This window comes from Cheilinus undulatus, linkage group 18 (genome assembly GCF_018320785.1).
Source record: "Cheilinus undulatus linkage group 18, ASM1832078v1, whole genome shotgun sequence".
Taxonomy (NCBI): Eukaryota; Metazoa; Chordata; class Actinopteri; order Labriformes; family Labridae; genus Cheilinus; species Cheilinus undulatus.
The window spans coordinates 28,811,401-28,838,739 of record NC_054882.1 but is presented as its reverse complement, the minus strand read 5'-3'; the positions used below and the strand labels follow the sequence as shown (position 1 = coordinate 28,838,739).

Sequence of the window (27,339 nt, the reverse complement as noted above, 5' to 3'; positions counted from 1 at the left end):
TTTTTATCTACCAGACATCCGCTATCAAAGCAAGCCTGCAGTTTGCATCTGTTGCCTTTCACCCCTCATTTTGTTTCAAAAGGAAATACATAGCTAGCTTGTATTTAATTTCAGTTATTATTTATTCATTTTCACTGTGTTTACAGTATTGTTTTTATGTTAAAGGGGCAGCTAAGCTGCTAATGGGCAGCTGTAAGCCAAAAGCTAGCTAGATGTCTTTTCCTTGTGTTTTCTCTTCACAGGTTCAAAAGAAATGCTCAAAACTATTTTTTGTAATGTAGTTTACAGAAAGAACCCTCCCAAGTCCAGATAGAGGTCCTGTAGCCTTTATATACGTTTTCTCTGAGAGAAGTACATAGTTAATATGTAGCATTTATTGATTGTTTAACACAGCAGATGTGATTTTTGTTTAATTCCATTTAATAGGATTATTATCATTTATCTTGTACTTTTTGGTTACTTTACATTGTTGATATATTGTTTTTTTATGAGAGCATCCAAAGATGGAAACAAATTGAAATTCAAGATCTATAAGGAGAGTTAATGTGATTTTTACTTATTTATGGTAGTGTGAAATTAATTAATGCAAAAATAATCATCATAATCATAAAATCGCAATTATTTTCTTGACAATAATCGCACCAAGAAAATCAGTAATCGTGACATCCCTATTGTCAACGTTATCACACACCTAACTGCCACTGGCCAGGGCTGTCGCTCTTCCTCCTCCTGCTGGCACATGGGCTCTCCAGGGCAGCGCAGGCAAACTTGAAAATTACCCCTCAAGTGAAGCGATGAGTAACCATTTAGCACAGGCATGTGGAGGTAAGCCTGTAGGCTGGTGATGCTGCTGGTATTGCTAAAGTTAGCCGAACTCAGCAAACCAATGTGACGTTGTTTACTATAAAGAAATATTACCCACAGTTCAGCAGCAGACATCCCTTTTGTCATGATAGAATGGCAGATTCTAATATGTGTATGTGTTTGTGCTGTATTTTAACTGTTCTCTAATTGCTTTTGTCTGAATTTGAATTTCTATTTAATTAACAGGGAAAGTAGTTGCTAGTGGCATTCCTTTCTCCCTTTTCTCCTTGACATCTTTGTATGTATTCAATCTGTGGTTGAAAAAATCAGATAAAGAGTTATTAGAAAGCAAAACTCTGACAAAAAATCTCACACTATTCTGTGCAGCACTGTCAAAAAAGTTTTTATTACATTTTTAACTCAAAAAATTGTGAAATGTACACCAGGAAAGATTTCACACATCGATAATTCATTCATCAAGATCCCATGTTTACCTTAAGTGTTCCCTTCATCTTTTTTGAGAGAGATGTCTCTACACACGTAAATGTGTAGAAGGATTTCCATAAGCACAAGGAACCTGGTGCTTAGCAGCCTAGCTTTCCATCTTTGTCTTTTCTCTTTCCTCTTCCTGAACAACATCAGTGATTTTTTTATTTAATGTGCAACTAATGCATTCATTTGAACTGAACAGTTTGTAATGTTGAATCATTTCCCATTCTTTTGTGTATTTCTTTCCATGTTTTGCCCACTCACCGGGTGATATGTTTCTTTCATGTAGTTGCAAACTAGCTTGTAGTAGTTGTTGTGGACGTCTTTGCTTTTTCCTTTTTTCAGCATAAATCATAACAAGAGAAGGGCAGGTAGGTGCAGATGGGATACAGTTATACACTATGCACAGCGGTGTGTGTGTGTTGGGGGGGGGGGGGGGGGGTCTGTGTTGGCAACTCAGGGCTGTGTGGTGCATGTATGGCATATTCCCTGCTTCCTGCTTGACAGCTCCATGATTCAGTTGGATTTTAAAATAAACAAAGTAGTTTGTATTAGCCCAAGCCAGTGGTTCTCAAGTGGTGTGGCAGTGCCATGAGGCAAGTCTTGGTGTGCTGTCAGAATTGTACAACCACACATTATTCCAGTAGCTTCTGTTACTGTAACATGTTTTAAAGAGGCTATTTCATATGGATATGGATGTGGTGTGCCTTGAGATTTTGGCTTCATCTCAGGTGTGCCTTGAGCCAAAAAAAAGTTGAAATCACTGGCCTAAGTCTTAATATTTACTTGACATTATGTAGATCTAGTCAACCTGTAGACAAAACGTCTTGACCATGGCAATAGGTAAAAGTCGTGCAATTCCGCTGGAAAACTTCAGACTTGGCAGCCCTGGTGTTAGCATATAAAAAGATTAAGGTCTGCCACTTAGTATCTGAATTCCCAAATTAGATCTAAGTCTCTGGTAATGCATTGTATACACACAGTGAAAGTGACCTGAACCTGCTTTTCTTGTTTGTTTTTAATTTTGACCTGATTTTCTGTGACAGTTTAAACCTTAAATGTCACATTGACCTGTGAAACCAGATTTGGGCCAGTCTCATATGTGATTCTGCTGTTTTGAACAGAAGGGTCTGATATAAGCCACATTTTAAAGGTAATGTGAACATTAAAAAATCCTATCAGAGCAAAAAAATGCTGAATTGAGCATGAATGCCACCATAGAGTGCTAATGGACCAGCAGAGGTTTAAGCTTGTCATGGCAGGAGGAACGCAGGTGTTAGAGCACTTATTAATTTAATAATGTTCTACTGGCTCTGTGCCATTTAAAAGTCCCGGTAAGTCAATACAGTGAGCCAGCATGCACAGTGTGAGGGCCCTGGAACCAGCAGAAATAGATGGCATGCAGCTATTGTCAGTTGTATTAATGACATCCACATTTTGTTCACCAGCAGCCTATTAAAAGAAATCATATTTCTTGAATTTCTCACCCTTACAAATCGTGAAATAAGCACCACATGACTCTTTACAATTCACATTTATTTTTACCCATCCAGTTGGTGCATGAAACTTTACCGTAGTATAAAGCACAAACGTGGCTTTTTTCATGCTCTCTTGTTCCAGCTCACTTTCTGCTTGGGTCCCAGGTGTATTTAAAATGTAAAATCTCGGCAACTCAAACTGGCAATTTTAAAGACAACAGAAACTGTTGTAGTTTATTATTTATTCATAAGCCTTTCATGCTTTGTTTCAAGGATATTTATAGCACCAAGAGGATTTTTTTGGAGGCACAAACCTAAAGAGCAATTGTCTGATATGATTTTTATGTCTATTTCCCTGCCTACATCTATCTATCTGTCTACTGTGTGCCTATCTGTCAGTGTCTGCTCATATCTGTCTGCCTGTCATTGTATTTGTCTCAGAAAGGAACCCACCCACAGTTGTCTGGTCTTGATCTCCATGGCGACCTAATCCTTGCCAATCCCAGAACAGTAAGAGACCCACCGTGTTACACCAGCCTGTCATCACTGATCACTGGATAGAGTCACTGCTGTTTTATCAGCACTGCTTTGATCCAAATCTAAAGACAGTGTTGTGCGTGAGAGCATATTTGTCTTTCTTACTTTTACAAATCCTTTCTTACAGACTATGTGGATTAATTTGAGTATATCGGTATGGGAGTATGATGTCTGTAGGTGTGTGAGTGTGTGCAGCTCTGGCTGGCAGTAATGAATCCAGCGGTGCTGTTGGCATGAGCGGGGCCATGCTATTAACCTCTCTGCCAGCTAGACTGATCTCACCCTGTCTGTCTGTCTCATCGGCCTAATGACACTCTCACACTCTGAGCACAACACACACTCTTTACACACACAGACCTGTCCTTTCTAATCAGATTTCCATTGAAGTGAAAAGTATTCTACATTGTCCAATCATCTCTATTCACAGAGTCAAAAAGCTTCTGCCAGAGTCAAGAGAAGATTTTTTTTACACCCACTCAAAGGAAGTTACTCTTCAAAACTATTTCAAATGTATTAATCTCAACCCAGCCTCTGCCAGCTGATCAAATTTCACTTTATTTTACACATGCTATCAGTTTCAACGAGGCTTTTATGTGTAGTTTTTCCTACTCATAACCATCACTGTAAAACTTCAACCCTGGATGTGTGCTCTGTGCTTTTGATCTGACAAGACAGAATAGTAGCATTACGTCACATTGGAGTCCCCTGTAATACCATCATTTGAGATATAAATCACTCTCAGAGAGTTTTACTCAGCCAAGTCTGCCAGAGAAGATTTAAAGGGACATTTCAAAGTTTAGGACTGAGGGCAGACGCTGGAGGTGGACTATGCTCTTTACACACGACCCAAATTGCAGCCTGTGTGCTTGTTTAATGAGTTTGTGGCAGGACTTTTGGTCATGGCTGAATAAAAAAGGCAACATGACATGATGGACGAAAAATATGACATGAGAAGTGCTGTCAGATTGCTTCACCAGCAGTCGTAAATGTTGTTTAATAGTCTGTCGTGTCTGTGAGCATGAATGAGAAAACCCCAGCCTCCATAGGAAATCCTTAGAGGAGTAAGGAGCACCTGGCACTGTCTGTAGTCATATCAAATGACAAGGAGAGATTTGGACTACATTTGTGTTGGTGCCAGCTTGTTACACGCACTCCCTGTTCACATTCTCTCCCACAACTACCGTGTAATGCAGCGTGGGCACTTGGCGTTACTTCGCCCTCGCCGATTAGTTTGTTAACTGTATGGCTCTGGAATGCCCCGTCTCATCCATGTGTCCCTCATTAAGGTTACGGCCTGGGACGCGCCAGCAGTAATATCCAACACACCTCATCCCATCTGTGAGCTGACTGAGTCATGGATAATGTACAGAGGAGGATGCATTTGGCAAGCTAGAGGATATAAAGTTCGACTTCTTTCCAGTGTGAGTTCATTAGAGAGAGGACTGCTGGGATACCGGCTCAGCCTGGTTGGAGCTAAATTAAGCACCTCAGCAGAGGAAAAATCAGATGAAGTGGATGTGGATACATTCCAGTTTGTTTTGGCCCGTATGAGATGTTTTGTTGCTATTTTCCAATTATTCCAAGAGGATGTAGGTTAGCAGACCCGTCTTACATTACATCACCTGGCACCTGCTGCGATACCCTGCTAAGTGCACCTGACAGCCTCTCTGCATTACCTTCAATTTAAAGTGTTGTTTTTTTTTGTTGTTTTTTCCAGCATTGGCCCTGACCTTAATTTCTCCCACTAACTGATGTCTGATTCGTTGTTTCAGCAGGTGGCGCCATATGGCCAGCAGGGGATGGGCGGTTACAGCCAGCAGCAGCAGGCGGGGCAGCAGGGAACCCCTCCTTACTTCAGCCCCCCTCAGCAGACCCCACCAGGCCCGACCCAGAGCCCCTACCTGCAGCCTCGACCACCTCCACAACAGGTACCAACACACAAACACATAAACTGATCACGTGGCGAACTACAACACCCACTGTGCTGTTTTCTCCTCAGAAAATTGGCCGAGACATTCAGGTGTCCTCTGCATGCTGGGAGAAAAAAAACTAGCAATGATTACCATAAGACAATAAATAAATATGCAAAGATATTCACATGTCACTTATTAGATGGAAACCAATAGCAACACATGAACCATCAGCAAGGAAGGAATTTCAGCCAAACATTTCTCCAGGGGTTTTATTTTAATATTCAAGCATTGCTGAGATCAGAGAGATCATCTTCAAGGGTAATCCATGTCTATGTACAGTATGTGGTTGTATTTGACCATTATCTGTTGTGTTGGTGGTCCAACATGCCTGGCGTATGGGTCCAATTATACTGTGCATTACTCATGGGAGATATTTTTAAGGAATCTTAGTCATTCTGTCCCTCAGTATTTTCATATTCCCATAATCTTTTAGAACATGCATACACAAATACTCAAAGTGCAGCAATACAACATTTGATTGATGCAAAGAAAAGTTTTATATTTTCTTTGCACACAACCATGCCTATTCAACCCAATTCTCAGTACAACAGAGGGCCTGTTCCACAGTTATGGATCTCAACTTGTCCTGCCAAGTTTCAGCATGATGTTCTGTAGAAGTTTTCCATCGGGAGGCCGAGTTCAGGCAGTTGTTTTTGACTTGAGTGAAGGCTGCCCATGTGTTTCCCATCCATTCTGCAGCCAGAGGCATCGATCGTCCTGCGCGGAGTGACTCTGGCTAACAGCCCTACCCTGGATCAGAACAGAGCAGAACAAAAACGAGCAGGAGAAAGAACTGTACAAGACGGCAGAGATTACAACAGAACTGGACAGGAAAGAACAGATCAGACAGAACAGGGAGGGAAGGCAGTAGACAGGATGAAGCAGAACAGATAACTGAGGAAGGGATGGCCCTGAGCAATTCTGCTAGACCTGTGTCAGTGCTGATAAAGCCATGGTTTATTCATCAGTATTGGCCGTATCATACAGTTTTTTTTCTCCTTATTTTGAGCCACATGTCAAAGCATACGGTTTGTTCGAGTAGTATCATACTGCAGAGCAATGCAAACAACAGAACCACAATGTGGAGGAAAGGAGAAGTGCATAACAGATACTTGAGAACTGTTTCTAACAACAGTTTTAAAACTTTTCTTAAGTTTTTCATTGAGTGCAAATTCCGGTCAAAAGTCAAACCACTTTTATTTGTTTGGTTTCTTGTAATTTTTTACTGTAAAGGTCTTAAACCACTGCCCAAAATTAAAACACTCGAAATTATTTTGAATTACTAAAAATTAAAATACTGTCACTGTTAAATAAAGTCACAATCTAAATAATAACATTGGCACTAGTTTAGCACCTCATTTGCACTTTCCTGCTCTTTTTGTAAACTTGAACTTGAAGAGAAGTGCTTTTGCCCTTCTATTGCCTTTCCATTTTCATGACGAAATATAAACTGACAAGGACAGAACTGTTAGAATAGATCAAATGCAGGAAATGTGCTAATCAAACAATTTCTCTGAGAAAAGTCACAAAGTGTCATGGACTTAGTTCCCTTAAAAACAATTTAGCTCTGCCTCTGGAGCTTCCATTAGGAGTCTCCAAACATAGCAGGCGTTATTTAATATCTGCACTAGTTGATGCCATTTGGCAGAGGTGTAGTTTTGTCTATGTACTTACATTACAATTTACTGAGATGTAGCTAAACTTTCCTTTAGACAGCCACGAATACACTACATCACATTGTGCACTAAGACAAATGGCCAACAAAAAAGCCATTGTGAGCACAAAAGCAGGTTGTCAAAAAAGGGAAATCGTTAGTCTTAGCATAGTAATTTTCATACTGAGTGAACGTTTCAGCCAGAATGCCTTTTGTCTCAGTGAAAAAGCACTTACTCCTGTTTCCTCACTTAACATGCTGACACACACACAGACCTGTCGCCTTCTGAACAAACATTATTCACTCTAACTAGCAGAGGCTGAGATCCATGGCCACGTTGACATTTTGTGACAGTAATGGTGTGTTTTCATCATCGCAGATGATGCGGCAGCAATTGACCCTTGCTGACATTTATACACCAGGTAGTTCTGCAAAAGCAGTCTGATTGGCCAGCGCCTCGGTACACCTGTGCTGATAGGTCCCATATTGGTTGCTATGCCAACTGCTGTGGTGACCAGGGTGCTAGTTTCCCTCGAGTTGTTTATGGTTATGAATGCTGTTACTTTAAGGGGAAATGTTTCAATCAGGACACAGGCTTGTTAATGCTGCATAAAAGCCACAATACATTCAGCAAACACCACATCAGTGTTGCTTCCCGCTGTCTCTACCTTTAATCTAGAAATCCTTTCTGTGTGTTAGAACTATATAGCAATTTATGTTCCAGGAGCACAGCAGGAAATATGACAACCCTCCTGGTTCCTGTCTCCTAACCATCAAACCACAGACCCAACTAAATCTGTTCTTTCCATCAACTAATAAGCTCCCAGCTTACATACTTCTGCATTTACTTTACATTTTTATATTTTGGTTGGCATCAGAAATGAAATTTAACAACATACCCAGCTTAAATGGATGGCTACAAAGGACATCCTTTCCAGTCTTTCCAATTTGCAGCCCAATTCTAAACTGAATAGAGTTTGTATATCCAATATGTGTAATGGAAATGTATAGATGGTAATAGGCTAGAGGTGTTTGGAGGTTTTATTTGCACATTGCTACATCAATTCCATCCTTTGTAACAAATGCAAAATCCAGGTCGAAGCACTCAATTTATTTCAGCAGTTTATAGACAAGTAATTACTGAAAATACACAATATTGATCATTAAAAAACATGACATTTTACACATAACAAAAACAAGCCTGTGCAGTGGCATTAAGACAAAGTTAATTGTTCATTGATTGACTGAGAGAGGAATTTCAAGAGGGAAAGACTGGCAGAAAATACCAGAATACATTTAAATAACAAAGAAACTCAGTCCCTGTCTTTGATTTTGGATCCAAGAGTAAACATGTTTGGATAATTGAACTTACAATGTGCAGTTGGCCAAGACTGCTAACAAAACATTCAGTGTGCTTTCAGCTCAGTGCTGTATTACTTTCATTTTTCTGTTCTGAGCGAGTATCAGTTTTTGTCTATGTGTGTCTGTGTGTGTCTGTGTGTACACTAATCAGCCAAGTGCGCTGCAGCAATTCTGAGCTGTGAAAAGGTCAAATGGTGACCTTTTTCTGTGATTCTGGGCTGAAATGAGACATGACGTGAACCACACAGAAGGGATTACATGCACACACAAACACACAATTGCCAGCGCACGCCAGATTAGGATGTCATTGTGTTTTTGACCCCTGTTTTTTGACCCTGCATTACTCGGAGAAATCCAAGCTGAAAAGTTCTTTATTTTGTTCTTCTGGCGCTTTTCCGCAGTTCCTTTCCCCCCACTCCACTCCCATTAACCCTAGCCAGAGGACATCCTCCAGTTGATGGAACCATTCCAGCTGCCTTTGACATGAAATTTGCTCTGCAACCAACCGCTATTAGCTGGTTTTGTAACAAATCGAAGAGAAAATGCCGACTTCTTTTGAGCCTATTGCACTGCTGTGACCTCATCTGATTGCAAGAAGCAGAGCAGGCTAAAAAGACATTTCTAAGACATCAAGGCAGATATGAAAAATAAAAAATATATAATATTGCATCAGGGAAGAAGTAGGATTTGAAAAAAATGTGGGTGGTTTTCTGCTGGTTTGTGAGTGCCGTGGGTGTTTGAGTACAGCAGATATTTTTAAATTGATGATTTTGAGTTTCAGACACACTGTGACATACACTTTGACTTAATTGATTGAGAGGGTTTTTTGACCTCAAACACAACTTGGTTTGTTATTTCTGTGTGAACATGTCACTTCCAGACTCACTGCTGGTAAATGCTGCAGTAAAAACTGATGTCTGCTTCCCTAAGAAGCAAAATATTGTGAAACATTAAAAAGCCATGGTTTACTGGCTGCTTTTATTTTTAAACAGACCCTATAAATATCATGACCCTAATGTTTTTCGTCTGATTGTTGGCTTCAATTACAGCATGAGACGAATCGCTTAAAAGGAGAAAATGGGTGCCCTTTCTTCTTCTCCCTGGCCATATTACACTTGACGCATAACAGATGAAGTGTGTGATATTTTGTTACTGTCTAATACTTTCTACCTCATAAAAACAGAAATGAGAGAGCTGTAATTTCAAGAATTTGGAGATTATTTTTTATGGCATGTTTGCTTTATTGGGTTGTATACACTGGAGTGTGACAGGATAGACGGAGGGGGAAAAGAGAGAGGAGGTGGAGGCAGCATTGGCCAGCTGCCAGACTTCAACTCATAATGTTTTGAGAACATGGTACACGCTTTGATCAGCTATTCCATCAAGCACACACTTTAATTTTTCACCTTTAAACATCATCTTAAATTACATGTAAGATAATGTAGTTTAGCACCATTTGAATGGAAACTATATAGTGGATATGCCTTTGAGTGGTACTCTTGTGTATAGTAGAGTTGTCAGGGTTTGACTGCTGCTCTTTGAAGAAGGAAGTCATTCCCGGTGACATTTACTCCCTGTAGTAAAACCTTCCTCTCCTCTCTCCTGTGTGAAACTGATCCCACCGCTTGTTTCCTCTATTGGCCTTAACTATTTCCTCTTCCTGTCTGAGAGCAGGCTCAGGGGAGAGCTGTGGTGGCAAAGAGGAACTCTCAGCTGATTGGAGGAGACAAGCTAACTTTACTGGGATCTGTATGGAAGTGCACTGAATCATCGGCTAGGATGCTGCTTATTGATGCTCATTAGTGTACCTGTGCAGCTTGGAAAATATTGTGAGTGTCCTGAGGCTGGCATTTTATGTAGTGTTTTACCTTTCACTTGGAAATAAAGTAACTACTGTAGCAGGCTCTCCAATGGCACTAATATGACAAAAATAATGTTGTGGTCTCTGGAGCTAGGAAATTTTTGTTTTGAAATTTGAGCATGTTTGTTACTGTGCCCTGAAAAAGGAGCTTCTGGGAGAGTCATCATCTGTGATAAAAATTTTTTTATTCAGGAACACTCTCATCAGACATTTAACCATTTTATTGCTAAATGGATATACAGTTAACTTGGAGGAGAAGGCTGTGCTCAAAAGATGCTTCCTGGGTTAGTCAAGCAGAATGCTATGAATTTTCAAGGAGCGCATGGCTGGAAACCCCCATATGTATAGGTACATTTATGACAATTTGCATTGAATATGATACAGTTAGTTCAAAAGCAATTAATCCATAGTAACATAAAGCGGGTTCAACAAGCTTTATGTTATAAAAGAGGCTGGGGTGGAGGTGGTTAATCTTTGCCAGCAGCAGCAATGGGTGAATCAGCATTCATGCAAGCAGGGATTAGTGAGAAGTATATCATATTTAAATACACATATATGAGAGCTGTGATTGGCTGTGGGAGCTAGGAGGCAATAATCAGGATCAGTAGGCCGTCAGCTGATCACAGGTGGGCGTATGACTACTGCATTCTGCATGATCTAACGCTAAGCTTCATTTTTTCAATACATTAATATTTTCCTAAGGAAATTCAAAGGGGACTTACACATATGAAACCATACAATAGTCTTTTGCAGATGAAATCACAATTTGAATTTCTGAGTACTTTAAAAATTTCAAGGTTTTTCCTTGATGACAATTGACACCTGCAGAAAATTGATTTGTTGGACAGGAATGGTTGTCTTATCTAAGACAGTGGTTCTCAAAATGGGGGTCACAAGACACTGAAAGGGGGTTACCAGATGCCTTACAAAACACAGAGTATTTTGAAATCATTTCAAATTGGGTATTTTACCCAATTTTATAGAAGTATATGCATACAATTTGTAAATGTAGAATAAAACATGATCATTTGGTGAGATTAAAGCTGAAATCAAAGAAATGTTAAAAAAGAATCTCAAAATATTAGTCTGTACAGAACTGTTCTTGAATGTGCACGACTGTTTAGTGCTATTCAATTACCTTCAGGTGTGGTGGGAGTCCCCAGTCTCTTGCATCTTTATTTTGAGGGTCACAGGCTGAAAAATTTGATACTCTTAATCTAAGGTATGGACTGAGCTTTTAGTTTGAAAACTAAAATTCTATACAGTAAATTTTTTTAATGTAAAAGATTGTTTTTAAATGAGTAATTCTTTGTCAGTCTTTAGATGAAACTACTCAAACCAGAGACGTCTGAAACTGAAATATCACCCAAGTCCCTACACTTACAGTGTGTCATTTCCTATTTCCTGTCTGTCACCCCTTCCCCCCCACTGGCTGCAGCCACAGCAGGCTTTTTCCCCCACCCTCCGCCACCCCAGCTTTTAATCACACCAGGTTAATTAAAAGGCCATGGAGCCTTTCTGCAACCTGCCCCCCTGGCTTTATTACCCCCTCTCTGTATACCGTCCTTTTCTGCCTCAATCATGCCGACTGCCCATGAACGCATACACAGACTCACACAAAACAGACTCACACGGAAATGGGAGCTCACCTCAGCTAGGAGGTGGAGGGGAAGTTGAGAGGACAAGACAGAGGAAATGAGAGGCAGGAAGGAGGATGTGTGATGGAGAGTGAAAGGGATGTGGTGAAAGTGGAGGGTGCAGTGCAGGTGGGTGGGTGGGGTGCCCAAAGTTCAGTGTCATTAATTGGTCACCATTTGAATATTAAGTGAAGAACTCTGTTAATTAACAGGATAATAAAAGTGCTGCTGGCTGGAAGGGGGTGGACAGAAAGAGGGAGGGAGCGAGGGATGGAGGGAGGAGAGGATGTGGAAATGGAGGGCATATGGTGAGAGAGGGAGGAGGAGGAGGAAGAGAGCAAAAAAAGAGAGAGAGCGAGGCTGGGCGCGGGGTGATAAGAGGGAGAGAGAGACGTCCGTGGGTAAAGGTCTGGCAGTGGTAATTTGCGGAGAGCCGCGTTAATTGTCATAACCTTTTAAATGGCAGAGTTTATCGGAGTCCTCTAAATGTCCCCGCATATCGCCACGGCAACCCTCGGCCTGCCACGCTACGATTGGCCGACGCTGACGAGCACTTAAGCTTGATGAGTTTTCAGGCAAAAGCTAAATGATAAAATAGAAAAAAGGAAAAATAATTTATATATACAAATATTTAAATATATATGTGTGTGGTTGTGTGAGTGTGATGGCGTGTCTGCGTGTGTTTAAAACAATGTTTTTAATTTAGTGTGTTTTTTACCTCCACAATGACTGACACTCGCTAATTGCTCGACTAGAATCCGCTACTGTTTTTTTTTTTCTTCTTTTTCTTCCCCTTTTTTGATTTATGTTTGTTTTTGTACAGCCGAGCTGCAATTCAAATGCAAATGAACGAGAACGGGAGAGGTGTTTTTGGAACCGTTAGGACAATCATAATGGCTCAGAAAAAAAGGGGGCCGGTAGTTAGCGGCACAGCACCCTAGGGGCCTCATTTAGCTGCCATTTGTTAGGAAATGCCGCTACATTTGTTCCTGGATACAGACTTCACAGACAGAGAGAAAAAGAAAACACTAGAAAAAAAAATGTCACAGTCAAAGTCGAGTTCGCCAACACGCCGCTATTGTTCCTCCGTGCTTTAGCAAAAGTCATGTGGGTGTACACCAGTTTGGGTGGATGTCCTCTTTAACTGCGAGCCAAATCAATTGAAGTGAATGGGCGGATGGGGGGTGGTGGTGGTGACGGGGACTTGTGAGGAGTGTGTGAAGTGAAGACGGTACAAAGACTGGCTCTTATTTGATTAGCCTGTGTAGAGGAATGGGAATGAAAGCCCTGGCAACGGCATCTGCTGCTAACACCGCTCATCTGACATCATCCCTATGGGACGGCCTGCACACATACCAGCGTGTTTGTGAAGCTGAATGTGAGTCTTTGCACATGCAGTTCTTTCTTTGCCAGCCGTGTGTTTTTGTTACGTGCAGGAATTATTCCTGCATGTGTGTATGCGAGGCTGGGTCTTCTCTTGTAGTCTCTTTGTGCTAAAGGTCAGGGGGATTGCTGAGATAGAATCCAATCTGAAGGACATAGCACTAGAACAGGCCCTGCTACAAATGGACCTATTAAGATAGGCTGGACACACAGAGCTCACAGATACATACACCAAGCATTCACATATGAACAACGGCTGTTTTTCATTCTAATGGTCACCTTTGCAGTGATGATAATCACAGCCTGTACCCTGGAATAAATGCCCATCATTTACATGCAGTCCAATCAACACTGATTTAAAAGCAGTTCAAGACAATACGCATATTATATTTGACGCAATCCTGACATAATCACAATATACTCTATGTGCAGTATTTTCCAAATATTGCAGAAATGGATCAAAGATCTAAGTGTCAAGAAAACACGAAAGGCGCACATTTGAGAACCAAATGTTGATTTGTCACATTTTTCAGAACATGGTGTATCTCGCTCTCTCTGCTGATTGTTGCTGCAATTATGGTTCAGTCAGTCTGATTGGTGTGAGCGTGTGTATCTGCAAGTCTGAACCAATGTGTGTATGTATAACGGTGAATGTTGAATATGGATGTCGCTGCCCCCACCACCATCGCCACCACCAACACCTCCTCTCTCTGATGCATAGAGGCACCTTACACGTCTGTTAGTGCACAAGCTCACGCATTAATGAAGGAATAAATACAAGCAGACACAGGGCTGTGGAAACACTCTCTGCTCCATCTTGGTATCTGAATCTGTGTGTATGAAAGCCAGAGTTTATATGTGCTTCTTAGGGTCCTCCTATGTAAGCATCCTCGGGGTAATGTGGCAAGAGCTGGTGGCAAAACCCTGAGATTCATGATGTGGGTGTGTGGTAAGGTTGTGTGTTTGGGAGGAGGGGTCTGTGGGCCTCTCTCCTAAAGACATGCAATTAAGCTTAATTTTTAATGAATATTAATGGCATTAGCGTCAGATTTTGTGGAGATGTGCATCTGCCAAGGTGCAGGGGCAAAGTGAGGGTGGGGGGGGCTAATTCATTTGTTAGTCATGAGGAGAATGACTGGAGACAGGGAGTGATGGAGGGAGAGAGGGGTGGAGGTGGTTTTGATAAGGAGGTGCAGGTTGGAGAGAAAGATGGAGGAACTGAGATGGAGTGAAAACATAGATAAGGGAGAGGGTGACAAGAGAGGACAGCAAACGATTGAGAAGACAGGATGCACAGATTGAAGGACAGGAGAGAGCAATTAAGACTGAGAGTTAAAACATTCAGACTTTTCTAAAAAAGAAATTCTTTCGTTAAGGGCCACATACGGAAAATTACAAAAATAAGGAGTCACTTTAATTCACCTCAACTTAAGCTAAAATTAGTTAAACTGGTCCAATGTATTTATAGTAGAGATGCACGACATTGGATTTTTGCCAATATCTGACATGCTGATATCTCCATAGTTATTTTTGCAGATAAAGCCCCTTTCTGTGTGGAGTTTGCATGTTCTCCCAGTGCATGCATGGGTTCTCTCTGGGTACTCTGGCTTCCTCCCACCACCAAAAACAGGCACTTTCCATTAATTGGTGACTCTAAATTGCCCCTAAGTGTGAGTGAGTCCAGTTGTTTGTCTTTCTATGTCAGCCCTGTGGTTGTTAAGTCCAGGATATACCCCGCCTAATAAATAATAATTCACTTTCAAGCTAATGTCTGCTGCTGCCTATATCATACCGATAATAATGCGCATCCCTACTTTATTGGAGTCTTGGTGCTTGAAGTTGATTAGCATGATATGCTTTGAATCTTGAGATGGGCAGAAAGCAGTGCAGATGAGTGTCATTTGCTGCTGTAATTGTTTGGCTTTATTCATCCATTATGAATGGAGATATTGCTATTATTTTGGTAGTCATCAAGTTTAGCATTGACATTGTTGTTTCAGTTTAGTCATGAAAAAAGCATCTGAACAAATTCTCCTTGTCAGAATAATTTTTGGGTGCCGAGCATTTTGCCTTTTAGGGACTGGAAAGCTTCAGACAAAACATTCACCAGGATCAGGATTTAATTCTGTGACCAGTGCATTGAGGGCTATACTCTGTGTATGTCGGGGGTCTGCTCTAAGCCCCTTTCAAAATGTTTTTTTACAGAATTAACACAGCAGCACCACATATTGTCAAAACAAAGAAGTACAATACAATAAAGCACAAGCTACAGTTCTTTTGGGGTCAAACAGGAAACAACAAATTTATACTGGAAAAGTAAAATCAAAAGTTCTGTCCAGACATGAGGAGGATGAGTAAAAGAAACAAAGCAAAACCCCACACACTGGTCTCCTATTCTGAGTACTTTCCGTCAAAGTGTAGTTCAAATATGTTTCTCTCTAATGATCTCTGTGTTGCAGACGTAGATATCCAGGTACTATAGAGACTCCATGTGAGAATGTACTGATCAGGCTTGTCGAGCAGAAAATATGCCACTCTCTCACAGGCTGCTGATTGAGCCATATTTGTAGCCCATTCATCATAGTAAGGCTGGTATTTTCTCCTCCAGTGTCACAGTAATAGTTGTTTAGCTGTTGCGAGAGCCAAGATAATCCATTGTTTTTCAAAAGGGGACAAGTTCAGTCTTAAATTTTCACGGTTGAGCCCAGATCAACCATTTGACAGAGATAAAAGCTTCGTGTTCTTGCCATATTTCACTTTTTTTTGTTTTAGAATTTGCAGTTGGCTTCTGGACTATGGTTTGGACAACCCTGCCTTAAGCTCTTGAAATACTTGCATGACAGGAGGACAGATTGACAAATCTAATGTCCTGTTTCATTCACACTTGGACAATGCTTATGACCTTACTCTGTGATGTTTGCTTGAGACCAAATGAAAATAGCTGAGGAGTTTAAATAAAGACATATATTTTCAGGCTTGGAGATGCAGGCTATTAGAAATTTGCTGCATGGAAGAACATGAAAATTGAACTACATTTACATATCAGTGTATTGATATCAGCAAAAATCAGATATTGTGCGTGCCTAAATCTCTACAAGCACCTGCAAAGGCAACAAGCTAACACAAAGCTGTAGATCTGCTACAGTAGCTAAAGACCCTTCAGCCCGAGGGACACTGAAGATAAGAGTACGCTGATATCAACCACAAAATGCTGAGATTACTAGACTTTGTGTAACTTTTCTGTGTGAAAGATCATGGAAGAGTGATTTTGTGTATGCCCTGTTTTTTAGAATAGCTGATACGAGTATTTATAACTTTATATCTTTAATTGGCAACCTCGTGAGTGGATCTCAGAAAATTTACAGACTAAGGCCAAAGTAATTTAACTAGTATTTTAACTAATAACTGGGGCGAAAAGTGCCATACTTAACTCAAGCCAGAAAATTCACTGAGGGGGGATAAACTTAAATTTACTACACCACAAACAAACGAAAAAGAAAAGAGGGGAAACAGGGTTTAGGGTTAGGCAACCAAACCCTAAAGGTTAGGGGAAAGGGAAAGGGGAGGGGGAGGGGAGGGGGTGGTAAAATTCGTCGAAGTCAACCCATTGTTGAGATCTGCAACAGATAAGCCCAAAACGTCCCACCATAGAGGTGTGCAGCCAGATGCCTCTCACCTCCTCTGTTCTTTCTGCAGTCTCAAAATTGTGGCATCAAGTGTGATTCCTTGCTGTCATACCAGTTGATTTTCTGTTTTTTTTCTCAAGGTAATCAAGCTCATACAAGCTACACAACATTTCGCCCCGCTTTCTATTTGAATTAGTGTGAGATGAATGTGCAGTAAGGCCAACCACAAAAAAAGCTACTACACCATTCTGGTAATTGAGGTGGGAAGAAAGAAAAAGAAAGTTTAAAATTGGTTGTCTGTCGTTGTTGGAGTTACTTTTTAAGGCAGCATGGTGCGCTGTTTTACTCTTAAAAGGACTCAAAGGAAAGCAGTAGTTACTTTTCTAAAGCACAACTTGACTTCTTTGACCTCTTTTTGGGAGAAAGAAAAAATCTTCTCTTGCAATCAGAAAGACATCTTTATAACACACGACAAAAAAATAAATCAGGAGTCAGGCTGACAGCTTTTGAAAGACATACAGTGCTTAACAAATTTATTAGACCACCTGTCATATTTGTCTCAAAGACCATCCAGCATCATGAAGTGCTTTAATGCGGACTCTTTCATTTTCAGCTCTCCACGTTTTACCATTTTGAACAGGAATGAGGAATTTCAAACTGAATTCCCCTTTTTATACCCAAATTTGAGCCGGCTCACTGGGCTTCTCTGAGAAGTCAGAATTTAATCAAGCATAACATTCAACCACTAAAACTCATTTTTCTGTTCAGGAATGCAAGTAAATAACTATATATTGACATATTAATCAAGATATATTAACGTGCTTTACTATTTTTTTTAGTTTTTTTGTAAATCAGTAAATTTGAAAACTCATGGATAACAATAATAATTATATTTTACCATTAAAAATATAATTTTGGTGAAAGAGCTTCTACATATTGGTGTATCAACTATTGCAAACATAAAAAATGATTTTGGTGATTACCAATGTTGTTAATTTAGGACAGCTGTGGCATAAACCTTACTTTGGGTGGTGGTCTAATAAATTTGTTCAGCACTGTCCATGTGAGTCTAATTTTCCAAACAATCGTCGGAGTGCAACATTGACTCGTTTCTTCTTTCTGTACATCTCCCACCCACCGGCTGACTCCCCCTCCTGAGTGACTGGGATTAACATGGTGCTGCAATATTGATTTATGTCCGCATAAAGCTTCTCCGGCTCTATATATTACACCACATTCAGCAGTCATCTATTCAATCAAATCTAATATTACACTGCCTCTCCACACAGCTGTCTAATAGCATTTAACTCACAGTTTGATTCCTGCATTCCCTCATGTACTTCAAACGCTTGCCTTCAATATCCTTCATTCGTTTCTACTATGCCAAGATGAAGTCTTTTGAAAAGCACGGAGGATGAATGAGCGTGTCTGCGTGTGTGTGCGTGTAAATGTGTGTGTGTGAAGACAGGATTAGCTGTGGCCTAAGGCTTAAGGTATGGAGTGGAGTGTATTTTAGAAGCTTCTAAATTAGCTGGGAAATGGGATTTTGAGACAATGGACTGGAAAAAAAAAACTCAAATGAAAGGATGCACTCGCAGCACTCCTCCATTTGCCTCTGATTTTCTCTTGCTCTCTCTGCTTTCTTCCCTTTCCCTCCCTCTCTTTGCTCTTTCCTGCCTTTTTCTTTTTTCCTTCTCTATCTCTCCAGCATCTCACCTTCTGTGTTTGTCTCCTAACATCTGTTTCCTTCCTCCTCCAAATCTCTGCCCCCCCCCCCCCCCCATTCATATTACAGTTGACAGTGATGATGTAAGAACGTGAGTGTAAACAGTAGTATGAGGCTAACCTCACTTTGACCCACTTAAAAAGGAAATCCCCTCGAGTACACGCACACTACAGACTCATATGCCTGAGTAAATATTGGACTTGGGTCAGCAGCCACTCTTCTCATTTCACTGTCTGAGTAACTGTCTGTTCATGTGTGCATCTTCTATGTGTGCACTTACTCGTCCAGCTCAACAAAAAAAAAACGCCACCTCTCCTCTGTTTCTTCTCCTCTTCCAGCTCCCCCTCCCTCACTCCCCAGGCCTTTATTTACCTGTGGAGGTGTATTTGTGTCTGAGCCGAGTTTGTGCTTCAAACGCAGCACTCCCGACCATGTAATAAAAGCCTGACGTTTGGCATGCATCCAGGCTCCCATTGATAAACACGGGGGCTGTGCACACAAACACAGGGCTCGCCCAGGGCCCCGACAAGGAAACTAACGTGGCTTTGTTTTTAAAATAGCACCTCCCTTCTTTGCTGCCATCCTGATGGTAAGCGTCACTCTGTGCCGGATCATTTCTAGGATGTTTTGAGATTCTGTGACTTAACCACATGTAGGGGAACAGGATCTCCCTCTGGCTTTTAATGGGGTAAAGAGGAGGCTGTTGGTTTAGGTTTTAAGTGGAAAAAAGGAGCTATTATGAAAGGATTATGGCTTGAGGCTACATTTGGTTGGTTTATTTTCACTGAGGTAATTATTTCAATGAAAATGAAAAACTCCAAAGTGATTCTTTATTTAGAATATCTAATAGAGATAAAGATCTCTTTTAAATGAGATATCTAAAAACAAGTTACATATGGTGTATTTGAAACAATAAACCCCCCATGTGGGGAAAGACATGCACCAAACAAACGCCAAGATAAGGATTCAATCCTGCAACCAGTGCATCGTGGACTGTTGCCTCTGTACGAGGTATGGCTGTTGAATAATGAGACTGTGCTTATGTGGATATGGTTCACAGTCACACCAAGTGTTATGTACTAAAGGTTGGGTATTCGTGTACAACTGCTGTAATTTTCCAGTGAGTGACGTCTTTAATTCACTGCTAGCTAATGATTGAAGTGTACGTGTTTTTGCCAAGGCCTCAGAAAATGATAAGCTTAAAAGTTGAGCAAAGGATTAACTCCAAATTTTTGGTGAAATTGAACAAAACAGCAACCGAATCTGTTCCTACATGAACTGAGGTGTGTCGGGAACACTGCATGTCACGTGTTTCAACAAATTGAACAAATTGTTTGAAATGATCTATGACTCAGTATAAGAATGATGGTAAAAATGGTCTCCATTGATTAAGAGACAGTTGAACATGGCAAAAGTGTGTGCCAAAGTTGTCTGGAAGTTTCTGATTCCAAAAGTAAAAATGCAAGCAAATTTGTGGAGACATTTTGAAACAAACTGAAGGTAACACAATTTTTTTAGGAATAATTACATGCAATGAACCAATAAAATCTTGAGACAGAATGGCAGTCAATGCATTGGAAAAGATCATCGTCACCAAGGATGCAGAAAGCATGACAAAACAAGTCCAAACCCAAGGCCATGCTGATTTTTTCTTTGACATTAAGGGTTTAATTTTGGAGGAGTGGATTCTAGAAGGGTCAACAGGGAATCAACACTATTGCAAATAGGTTCTGGAAAAACTGTGAGAAAAAGTCCTGAAGAAAGTGGCCAGACCTGTGGAGAAATGGTTTCATTCTTCATCAAGAGAACATGCCAGCTCACACTGCGCTCTCTGTAAAGTGGTATCTGGCTCCAAAATAAATCGCAGTGCTTGATCACCCTCCACATTCACCTGATCTAGCACTGTGTGACTTTTCTAAGATCAAATTTGTGCTCAGAGGAGGATGTTTTAGTCTTTGTCAGAAGTTAAGAAAAGAACAACAGAGGTTCTGAGACAGAAGAAGTGAAAGAAAGAAAGGAGAGGGACATTTAAAAAAATGTGTATGTTCAATAAAATTGTATTATAGCATTAGTCTCGTTTTTTAATAGCCATACCTGGTATATGGCAACCTGCTCTACCAACTCACCATAACAGGCCAAATAAACCTCCATTTAGGTTCTGAATTTCATATAAAGATGAAGTGAAGCTGTCAAAAGTGGCCTTCTTGATCTATGCTGTAAGCTACTCACAAAGCATTCTGGATGTTCATTGCTCGCAGCAAGATGCAGCAAGTATACTCTTAACACTTCTTTATATAGTAGTCTTTCCCGTAACATCCAGTGTTTCCACCGCAACAGTTAACATTTTGTGTCCATCATGGTGTTGCGTGCTAAGATGCATCCTGTTAGAACTGTAAGGTTGCGAAGAATTTTGAGCCTTTTAAAACTGTTGGAAATATGTGAGATATTATAAAAACTCAACTTGGAGCTGTCTTTTTGATAATTATTGAGGACCCTTCAGTGCAAAAATTCTACAAATTGCACCTTTAAATAAAGTTAAAGTGAAAAATTAAAATGAAATCACTTATTACACTGATAAATATTTGAATTTCAATTTTAAAAACCTTGTATGGCAGTTGATTGATTGTAAATGAGGAAAGGCTGGAAACCCAGGATGAAAAGCATGGCCTTCACGAAAAGATGTGAAAGGTTCCTTTTTCTAGTTCTAGGAAGTATTGGGTGATGCCTGCATAGACAGAGTCAAATTTCAGGAAGCATTTTAATATTTGAAACACTCTTAGTTTAAGTTCTTTGGTGATTTAATTGTCTTGTAATTAAAATGTGAATTTAAAGGGACTACTCTTGGGCATTTAAGGTCATTACATTACCTTTACTTAATAATTGATGAATGAATACATTAACTTTTCTGTGTGTAATGCCTGGCTACTTATGCAGCATACAACCCATGGTTGTGAGGAAACTTTTAAAGGTGATATTCTGTTAATGTAGTGTATAAAACCTTGTATCAGATTTTAAAAGAACGTACAAGAAGTGAATTTTTGTTATTCACCCTGGATACACAAATTACGACCCATTTAATGCTATAATAATAGATCCATTTCACATGATACATTTCTTGCTGTGAAGGATAATCTTGTGCTATAAAATTATATCACCTAGCTGACAGGGATATTGCCCACCTACTTCAGTATAATCACACAACAGATAAGAAATCAAACTGTGGGGGGAAAAATGGATTTTGAGAGGAAAAACCTGAACACACCTTGAGCGAGCGTGTGCGTATTTGTGTGTACGCATGTTGTGTGTGCAGGCGCTCACGTGTGATCTCTCTCTGCGTCTTGCCGATCAGTTATCACTAATCCTTCCACTCAGAGCTCTTTAACAAGTTGCCATTGTGCTGCCAACGCTTAACATGATGGAGAAACGACCTCCACGGTGAATGAAAAGAAGAGAGAGAGAGAGGGAGGGAGAGAAACAGAGGGAGGGAGAGGGAGAGGGCAACACCTCCGACAATGGGGAGAAAATTGGTTTACACTAGATAGGCTTGTGATTACAGAGGGAAAGAAAATGACTTAGATTGAACAATAGGACTGAGTGTGTGTATCTCTGTGTGTTTGTATGTGTGTATGTTTGGAGGATTAGTGGGTGGTTAGGCTGGGATTTGGTTGAAATGAATTGGCGGGTATGGTGTGCTGATGGGTGCGTGTTTGGATGATTTTCACTCTGCATGTACGGCATTAGTGTGTGTTTATTTCCTCATGCAACATGAATCTTTGTGTTGTGACTTGATCTAACCGGGGATCAGAGTCTTTATCACAGCCTTCTAAACCTGACTCATTCCCTCAATCTCTGCCACACATATTTACACTGCGCTCATCAGCACAGGAGGGTATATCTACTTTAGGATATGACTAATGCTGGAGAGTCAATATTTTAGTAACCATTTTGTTAGAAGTTTTCTTTTCTGCAGTTGTTGTGTACTAGGGGTGTAACGGTCCAATCCAGTCCAGTTCAAATAATTAAAGAGAATTATTTTGAAATATTTTTATCAAAAAGGCAAATCATATTGACCATGATTAATTTATAAAATGAACATCCAAGGGGGTGAATAATGTTTATAGGCACTGTAAAACCCTGAGTATATTATGTCTAACACGTAATAGGCAGGAGAAACTTTAATGAAAATGTTTTGAAAGTACTTTAAGTATTTATTCACAATTACTAGCAATGTTTTCTTTTTTCCCCAGCCATCACTGTCAAAAAACATGATCTGTAATCATAGGATTACTCTGCTCTCTGCTATGAATATTCACGCTATCCTTTAAATTAATCAGTCAATCTTCAGTCCCTAACTCTGTGTTTCCCCTCTTTTTCTTTCTTTCCAGGAATCGCAACAGGACACCTACAGCTCCAGGGGTCCTGCCCCAGGGAACTCTGGGAAGGCCAACAATGAGGATGGTGTCTCCCATGACCGCCCATCCAGTCTGCCGGTGAGTAACTGACAGTTTTGCCTACCATTAAGTGCAGATTGCTGACATATAACCATACAGCAACCTCTGTGGCTGTTCCATGGAGCAAATCCTGGAGTGTCCACTTGTGGCTCCCTGCAGAGGTACTGGGAGACACACTTGCTAACAGCCTTGGTTAAAAATCACGAGGCACGTTTTTTATAACTTATCTTTTGTGTTTTAAAATAAGGATACCAGTTATGCATAATTAGGGTCACAGCTGATATGACCGCAAGCCAACAAGGTGTAGCAGTTTGTCAGGAGGTGTAAGGTCTGCTTCAGCTTTGTCTTTCACAAGGTTTATTGAAATTTAGTTGAGAATATGTTTTTAATATGGCAGCTGACATAGATCAGCCCCCAAGCCTCCAGCATTCAGGCTTTATGTAATATTTTCTACAGTCTATACATAGGTCACAAAACATGTGTAGGAAAAAATGCACATCTGTTGTTGTGTGATTAAGGGAGAGAGAGAGAGAGAGTAAGAGAGAGCGCTCTGGTAGCAGACACAAAAACACACCATCATGTGTCAGAGAAGCATTTGTTTCCTTGTCTTGTCCTCCAAGTCCTTTCTTTTGTTGCCTCTGTTTTTTTGCTGCTGTCATGTAGTTTTAGGCGTCTCATCCAGTCTGATGCCTCTGCTCAACCTCTGACCCGCCTGTGATCCCTGGGAGTCGTGGATTTGACTCCTCACTTCAGAGCTTATGTCTGTGTTTTGACTGGCGTCCGTGCCAAAGGCAAAAAGGCCACGTGCATCATGCTCTCACTCACACGTACACCCACATGCACAGGGAAGCATATGCACAAATACGCACAGTCCTGCTTATGCACACTGCAGTCACACATGCAAACCCACACGCTTTTGGCATTTGGGCAAGCTAAAAAAAAATCATTAAGCAGGTTGACTGGAGGAGTAATTGAGAAACAGTTAGGCCACGCTGATCTATGAGAGGAGAGAGATGTGGGCTGCTCCAGTTTTGTGGCCAAACTAATCATTTTCTATACTCTATCGTTTTCTCCCTGCACAGCTCCGCAGCACTTTCAAGAAGAGAATAAATAGACATTTGCAAATGGTGGCAAATATTGGCACTGTTAGAGGTGTGTGCCATTTAATTTACCAGATACTTTTGAACAGCCTCAGGAGCGGAGGAATAAACTGCGAGAAAAGCTAAATTAAGTGTATGAAGTTAAATTAAGCTATTATATTTTCCATATACTGATACCTTTAAAGTCTGTGTATATCTGCTTCTGTCTTTCAGCACACTCTGACAGTTCTGATGTGCTTTTTTATTCAGCTACTGATTTATCTGTCATTATTCCAACTTATCCCTGCTCTCCTTTCTTACTCTGTCTTTTTCTGTTTTCCCTCCATTACATACCACTAGTAGTATGTCATCTGCTTTATCTTGGCATTTCTCCTTTTTCTCCTACACTCTTTACCCCCCCTCCCTTTGCTCACTCTGTCTTTCCCTCTAAAGTAGCATCATGAAAGCTTTTTCCCCTTCGTGCTATAATGAGAAATGGCCTTGATGTATCTGTGTGTGAATTCTGGAGCGGGAGAGCAAGGCGAGGCAAGGAGCCACTGCAGTCGTGCGGACCAATCTATTTGAACCACCACCACTATCACCCCATATTCCCTCGCCACTTTAATCCTGGCGTTTTACCCCTTGGGTTCTCCGTGTGTTTTCACATCCCATCCAAAGCGCATGGCTCGCCGAGATCCTAATCGGCGGCAAGTTTTGATGAGAGAGACACAGAGAGGAAGAGATGGATAGATAGAAGGGTAGCAAGAGAAGGAGAGAGAAATCGCTCGGCGTTTGCCAGGCTCTTCCAGCAAGCTGTCACGGCAGAGATGTAACCCTCTTTTTTTTCTCACTCTCTCGCCGGCGTTTGATGTCAGATCTAAAGCTGCTGTCATCTTTTTTTTCCCTTTCTCTCTGTCAGAAGGGAGGGAGCGCGGGTCGGCAAAGTGTCATGTTGTTGTTTTGGGACGAGTCTGCTGTGTGATGTGGCGGGATTTTTGAAGGGAGACCAAAGGGAAAAGGCGCTTTAGTAACTTATCACAAATGCAAGTCACAATGCGCCTTGGGTTTTTAAAATGTAATGTGTTGGAGATGCAGCATTTCTTGTATTCCAGATCACCTAATTGCTCCGAGCAGAAAAACATGGAGGAAATGCTTAGAACTGATGTAGCATTAGAGTTGCTGTTGGTGCTGACCATCTATCTGCATGGCTGTGTAGCTTTGGCTTTGGTGTGAATATAAATGAGACACATTTTGATGCATGGCATTAACATGAAATCTGCTTCTTCTTTGTGACTGTCGTTCATTTGAAGAATGAAGGAATGAGTGAGGGCTGTTTCCTTTAGATATATTTCTTTGTTGCTGCTTAAAGCTTGTCTTCTTGGTGTCAGAAGTTTACCTTTAGTATTCAGACATTTTAACCTGACTTTACATTCAACACCTGATATCTAATCTAAGGTTAGCATTGACACTATAATGCTCCTTTTACAGTATTTTCAGCCTCCAGATCTGCTTAGGGCTGGTTGAGCCTGTTCCTCCAGTTTTGCACTGGTTTTAAGTTAAGGACCAGAGCTAAGATCATCTATTTAGAAGATGAACCATGAGGTAGTAAAAGTATTGGACAAGTTGCATGTCACAAAGTAAACAGGAAGATACACTTGGAAATGTAGTATTAGCTATGAAGACGCCACTTTGTGAAAAGTAATAACCACTGGCATTTATTTTACAACATATATAATTTTTCATTTCTGGAGCTTTACAGAAAGTTTAAAGCCACTCCCGTTTGTTCAAATGACCCTAAATTTTCCTACAGTTTTAGTGGTGACAGGTCAGTGAAAGATACTATGTAATTTTGATCACTGACTTAAACTCCCTGTAAACTGAAAGAGTGACTGAATTTTCGATTTAGACTGTTAAAGTTGTTCAACTCTTTCCTGGCTTGGTTTTATTTGAGCAGGGCAAATATCTGAGTTCATGACATCACCGGTCTTGATGGGGAATTACCCCACCCCCCTAACAATACAATGATATAAAATCATAGAGGAGTTCATCTCAGTACAGTCTGTTGTTAGCCGATGTCGCTGCCTTCATTGAAAGTTAACAGTCAGTTACATGTTGTGCTTTTGTTCCTTGTGAGGTAAATTTTCTAGATTTATCAGACAAAAAAGTTTCAAAATGAAGATATTTGTGCCAGAAAACAGTAAATTTTATCCCCAACTTCTTTCTGAGGTAGCTGAGCTCTGATAACTAGTTTTTTTTGTTTGTTTGTTTGTTTGTTTTTTGTTTTGAGAGGATCGTATTTCTCATGAGTGGGTGTGGCTTCAGCTCATTTCACTGACATGCCCACACCATAGAGCAGATTTTACTGCTTCATTTTCATGATTTTAAGCTTAATTTTATAAACATAGAGATTTTTTTCAAGACTGATATTTGGCCTGTTAGTTCATAACACAATGGCCTGTCATTCAACAAACCTAAAATAAAGACTTTTTTATCAATTCACCGGGACTTTAATGGTACAGAGCTGGACTGAAAGACCGGCACTACATTTTAGATGCTGCTTGTTAACTTGTGCTGTTTGCAGCGGTGGCTGGTGCATAAAAATAGAGGTAGAGTGAGAGCTCTGTGTTAGTTTCCTATCTTTAGTGCCCTCTGCCTCATACACCTAACGTTGCTAAGCAGAGCCAGTTCTTCCAGTGCCACATTGAGGTGAGACGCCGGGCCCTGCATACCCACCTCCCTCCCCCCTGCCCCCCTCTACAACCCCAGTGCCTCTCCCGTTCCAGTCACTACATGTTCCCCACTCTCTGGAGCTCCCCTGACAGCCTGCCAAGCTGCCGCACAGTCTCCCATCCTCTGGGACATGGGAGAGGATGGCCAACCATGTGGAAAGACAGAGAGAGAGTGTCGGGGGGGAGGGGGGGTGAGGAAGGGGATGAGAAAGAGAATAAGAGAGAGAGAGGGCGTGAAGCGGTGAAGTGAAACGTGGTTATCTTTTTGTCACTTGTTCAGGGTGAGGGATGTTGAATTCAGGCTACGGGGTTCCGGCAGCAGCATGTTATTCACACGAGCACACACACATAGATAAAAATGTTTTTGTATGTCTTTCAGCGCACATTTACCCCTCCTTGACTTATTTTTCATCAGACAAAAGGGAGAACTCCGAATCTCTATCTCTCCCTGGCTGTCTCTTCCTTCACACTCCGTCCACCTTGCCCTCCTCTGTTTTTCCGAGTGTTAGGTCAGAAATGATTGACAGGGCACAGCTGGAGTGCCCTGCCC

The 27,339-nt window shown here is 40.9% G+C and overlaps 1 protein-coding gene across 5 annotated transcripts in view; it reads left to right on the top strand.

Moving 5' to 3' along the window:
- The window catches only part of LOC121526521 (AT-rich interactive domain-containing protein 1B-like), a 255,600-nt gene that overhangs the window by 57,170 nt on the left and 171,091 nt on the right, over positions 1-27,339 (top strand). For 3 of the 5 annotated variants that reach the window (XM_041813176.1, XM_041813173.1, XM_041813171.1), the window contains exons 3-5: positions 3,213-3,281; positions 5,081-5,236; positions 22,916-23,020. In XM_041813176.1, coding sequence (XP_041669110.1) covers positions 3,213-3,281; positions 5,081-5,236; positions 22,916-23,020 — 330 coding nt within the window. The remainder of the gene's footprint in view (positions 1-3,212; positions 3,282-5,080; positions 5,237-22,915; positions 23,021-27,339) is intronic. The other 2 variants (XM_041813175.1, XM_041813174.1) reach the window with 2 other exon arrangements.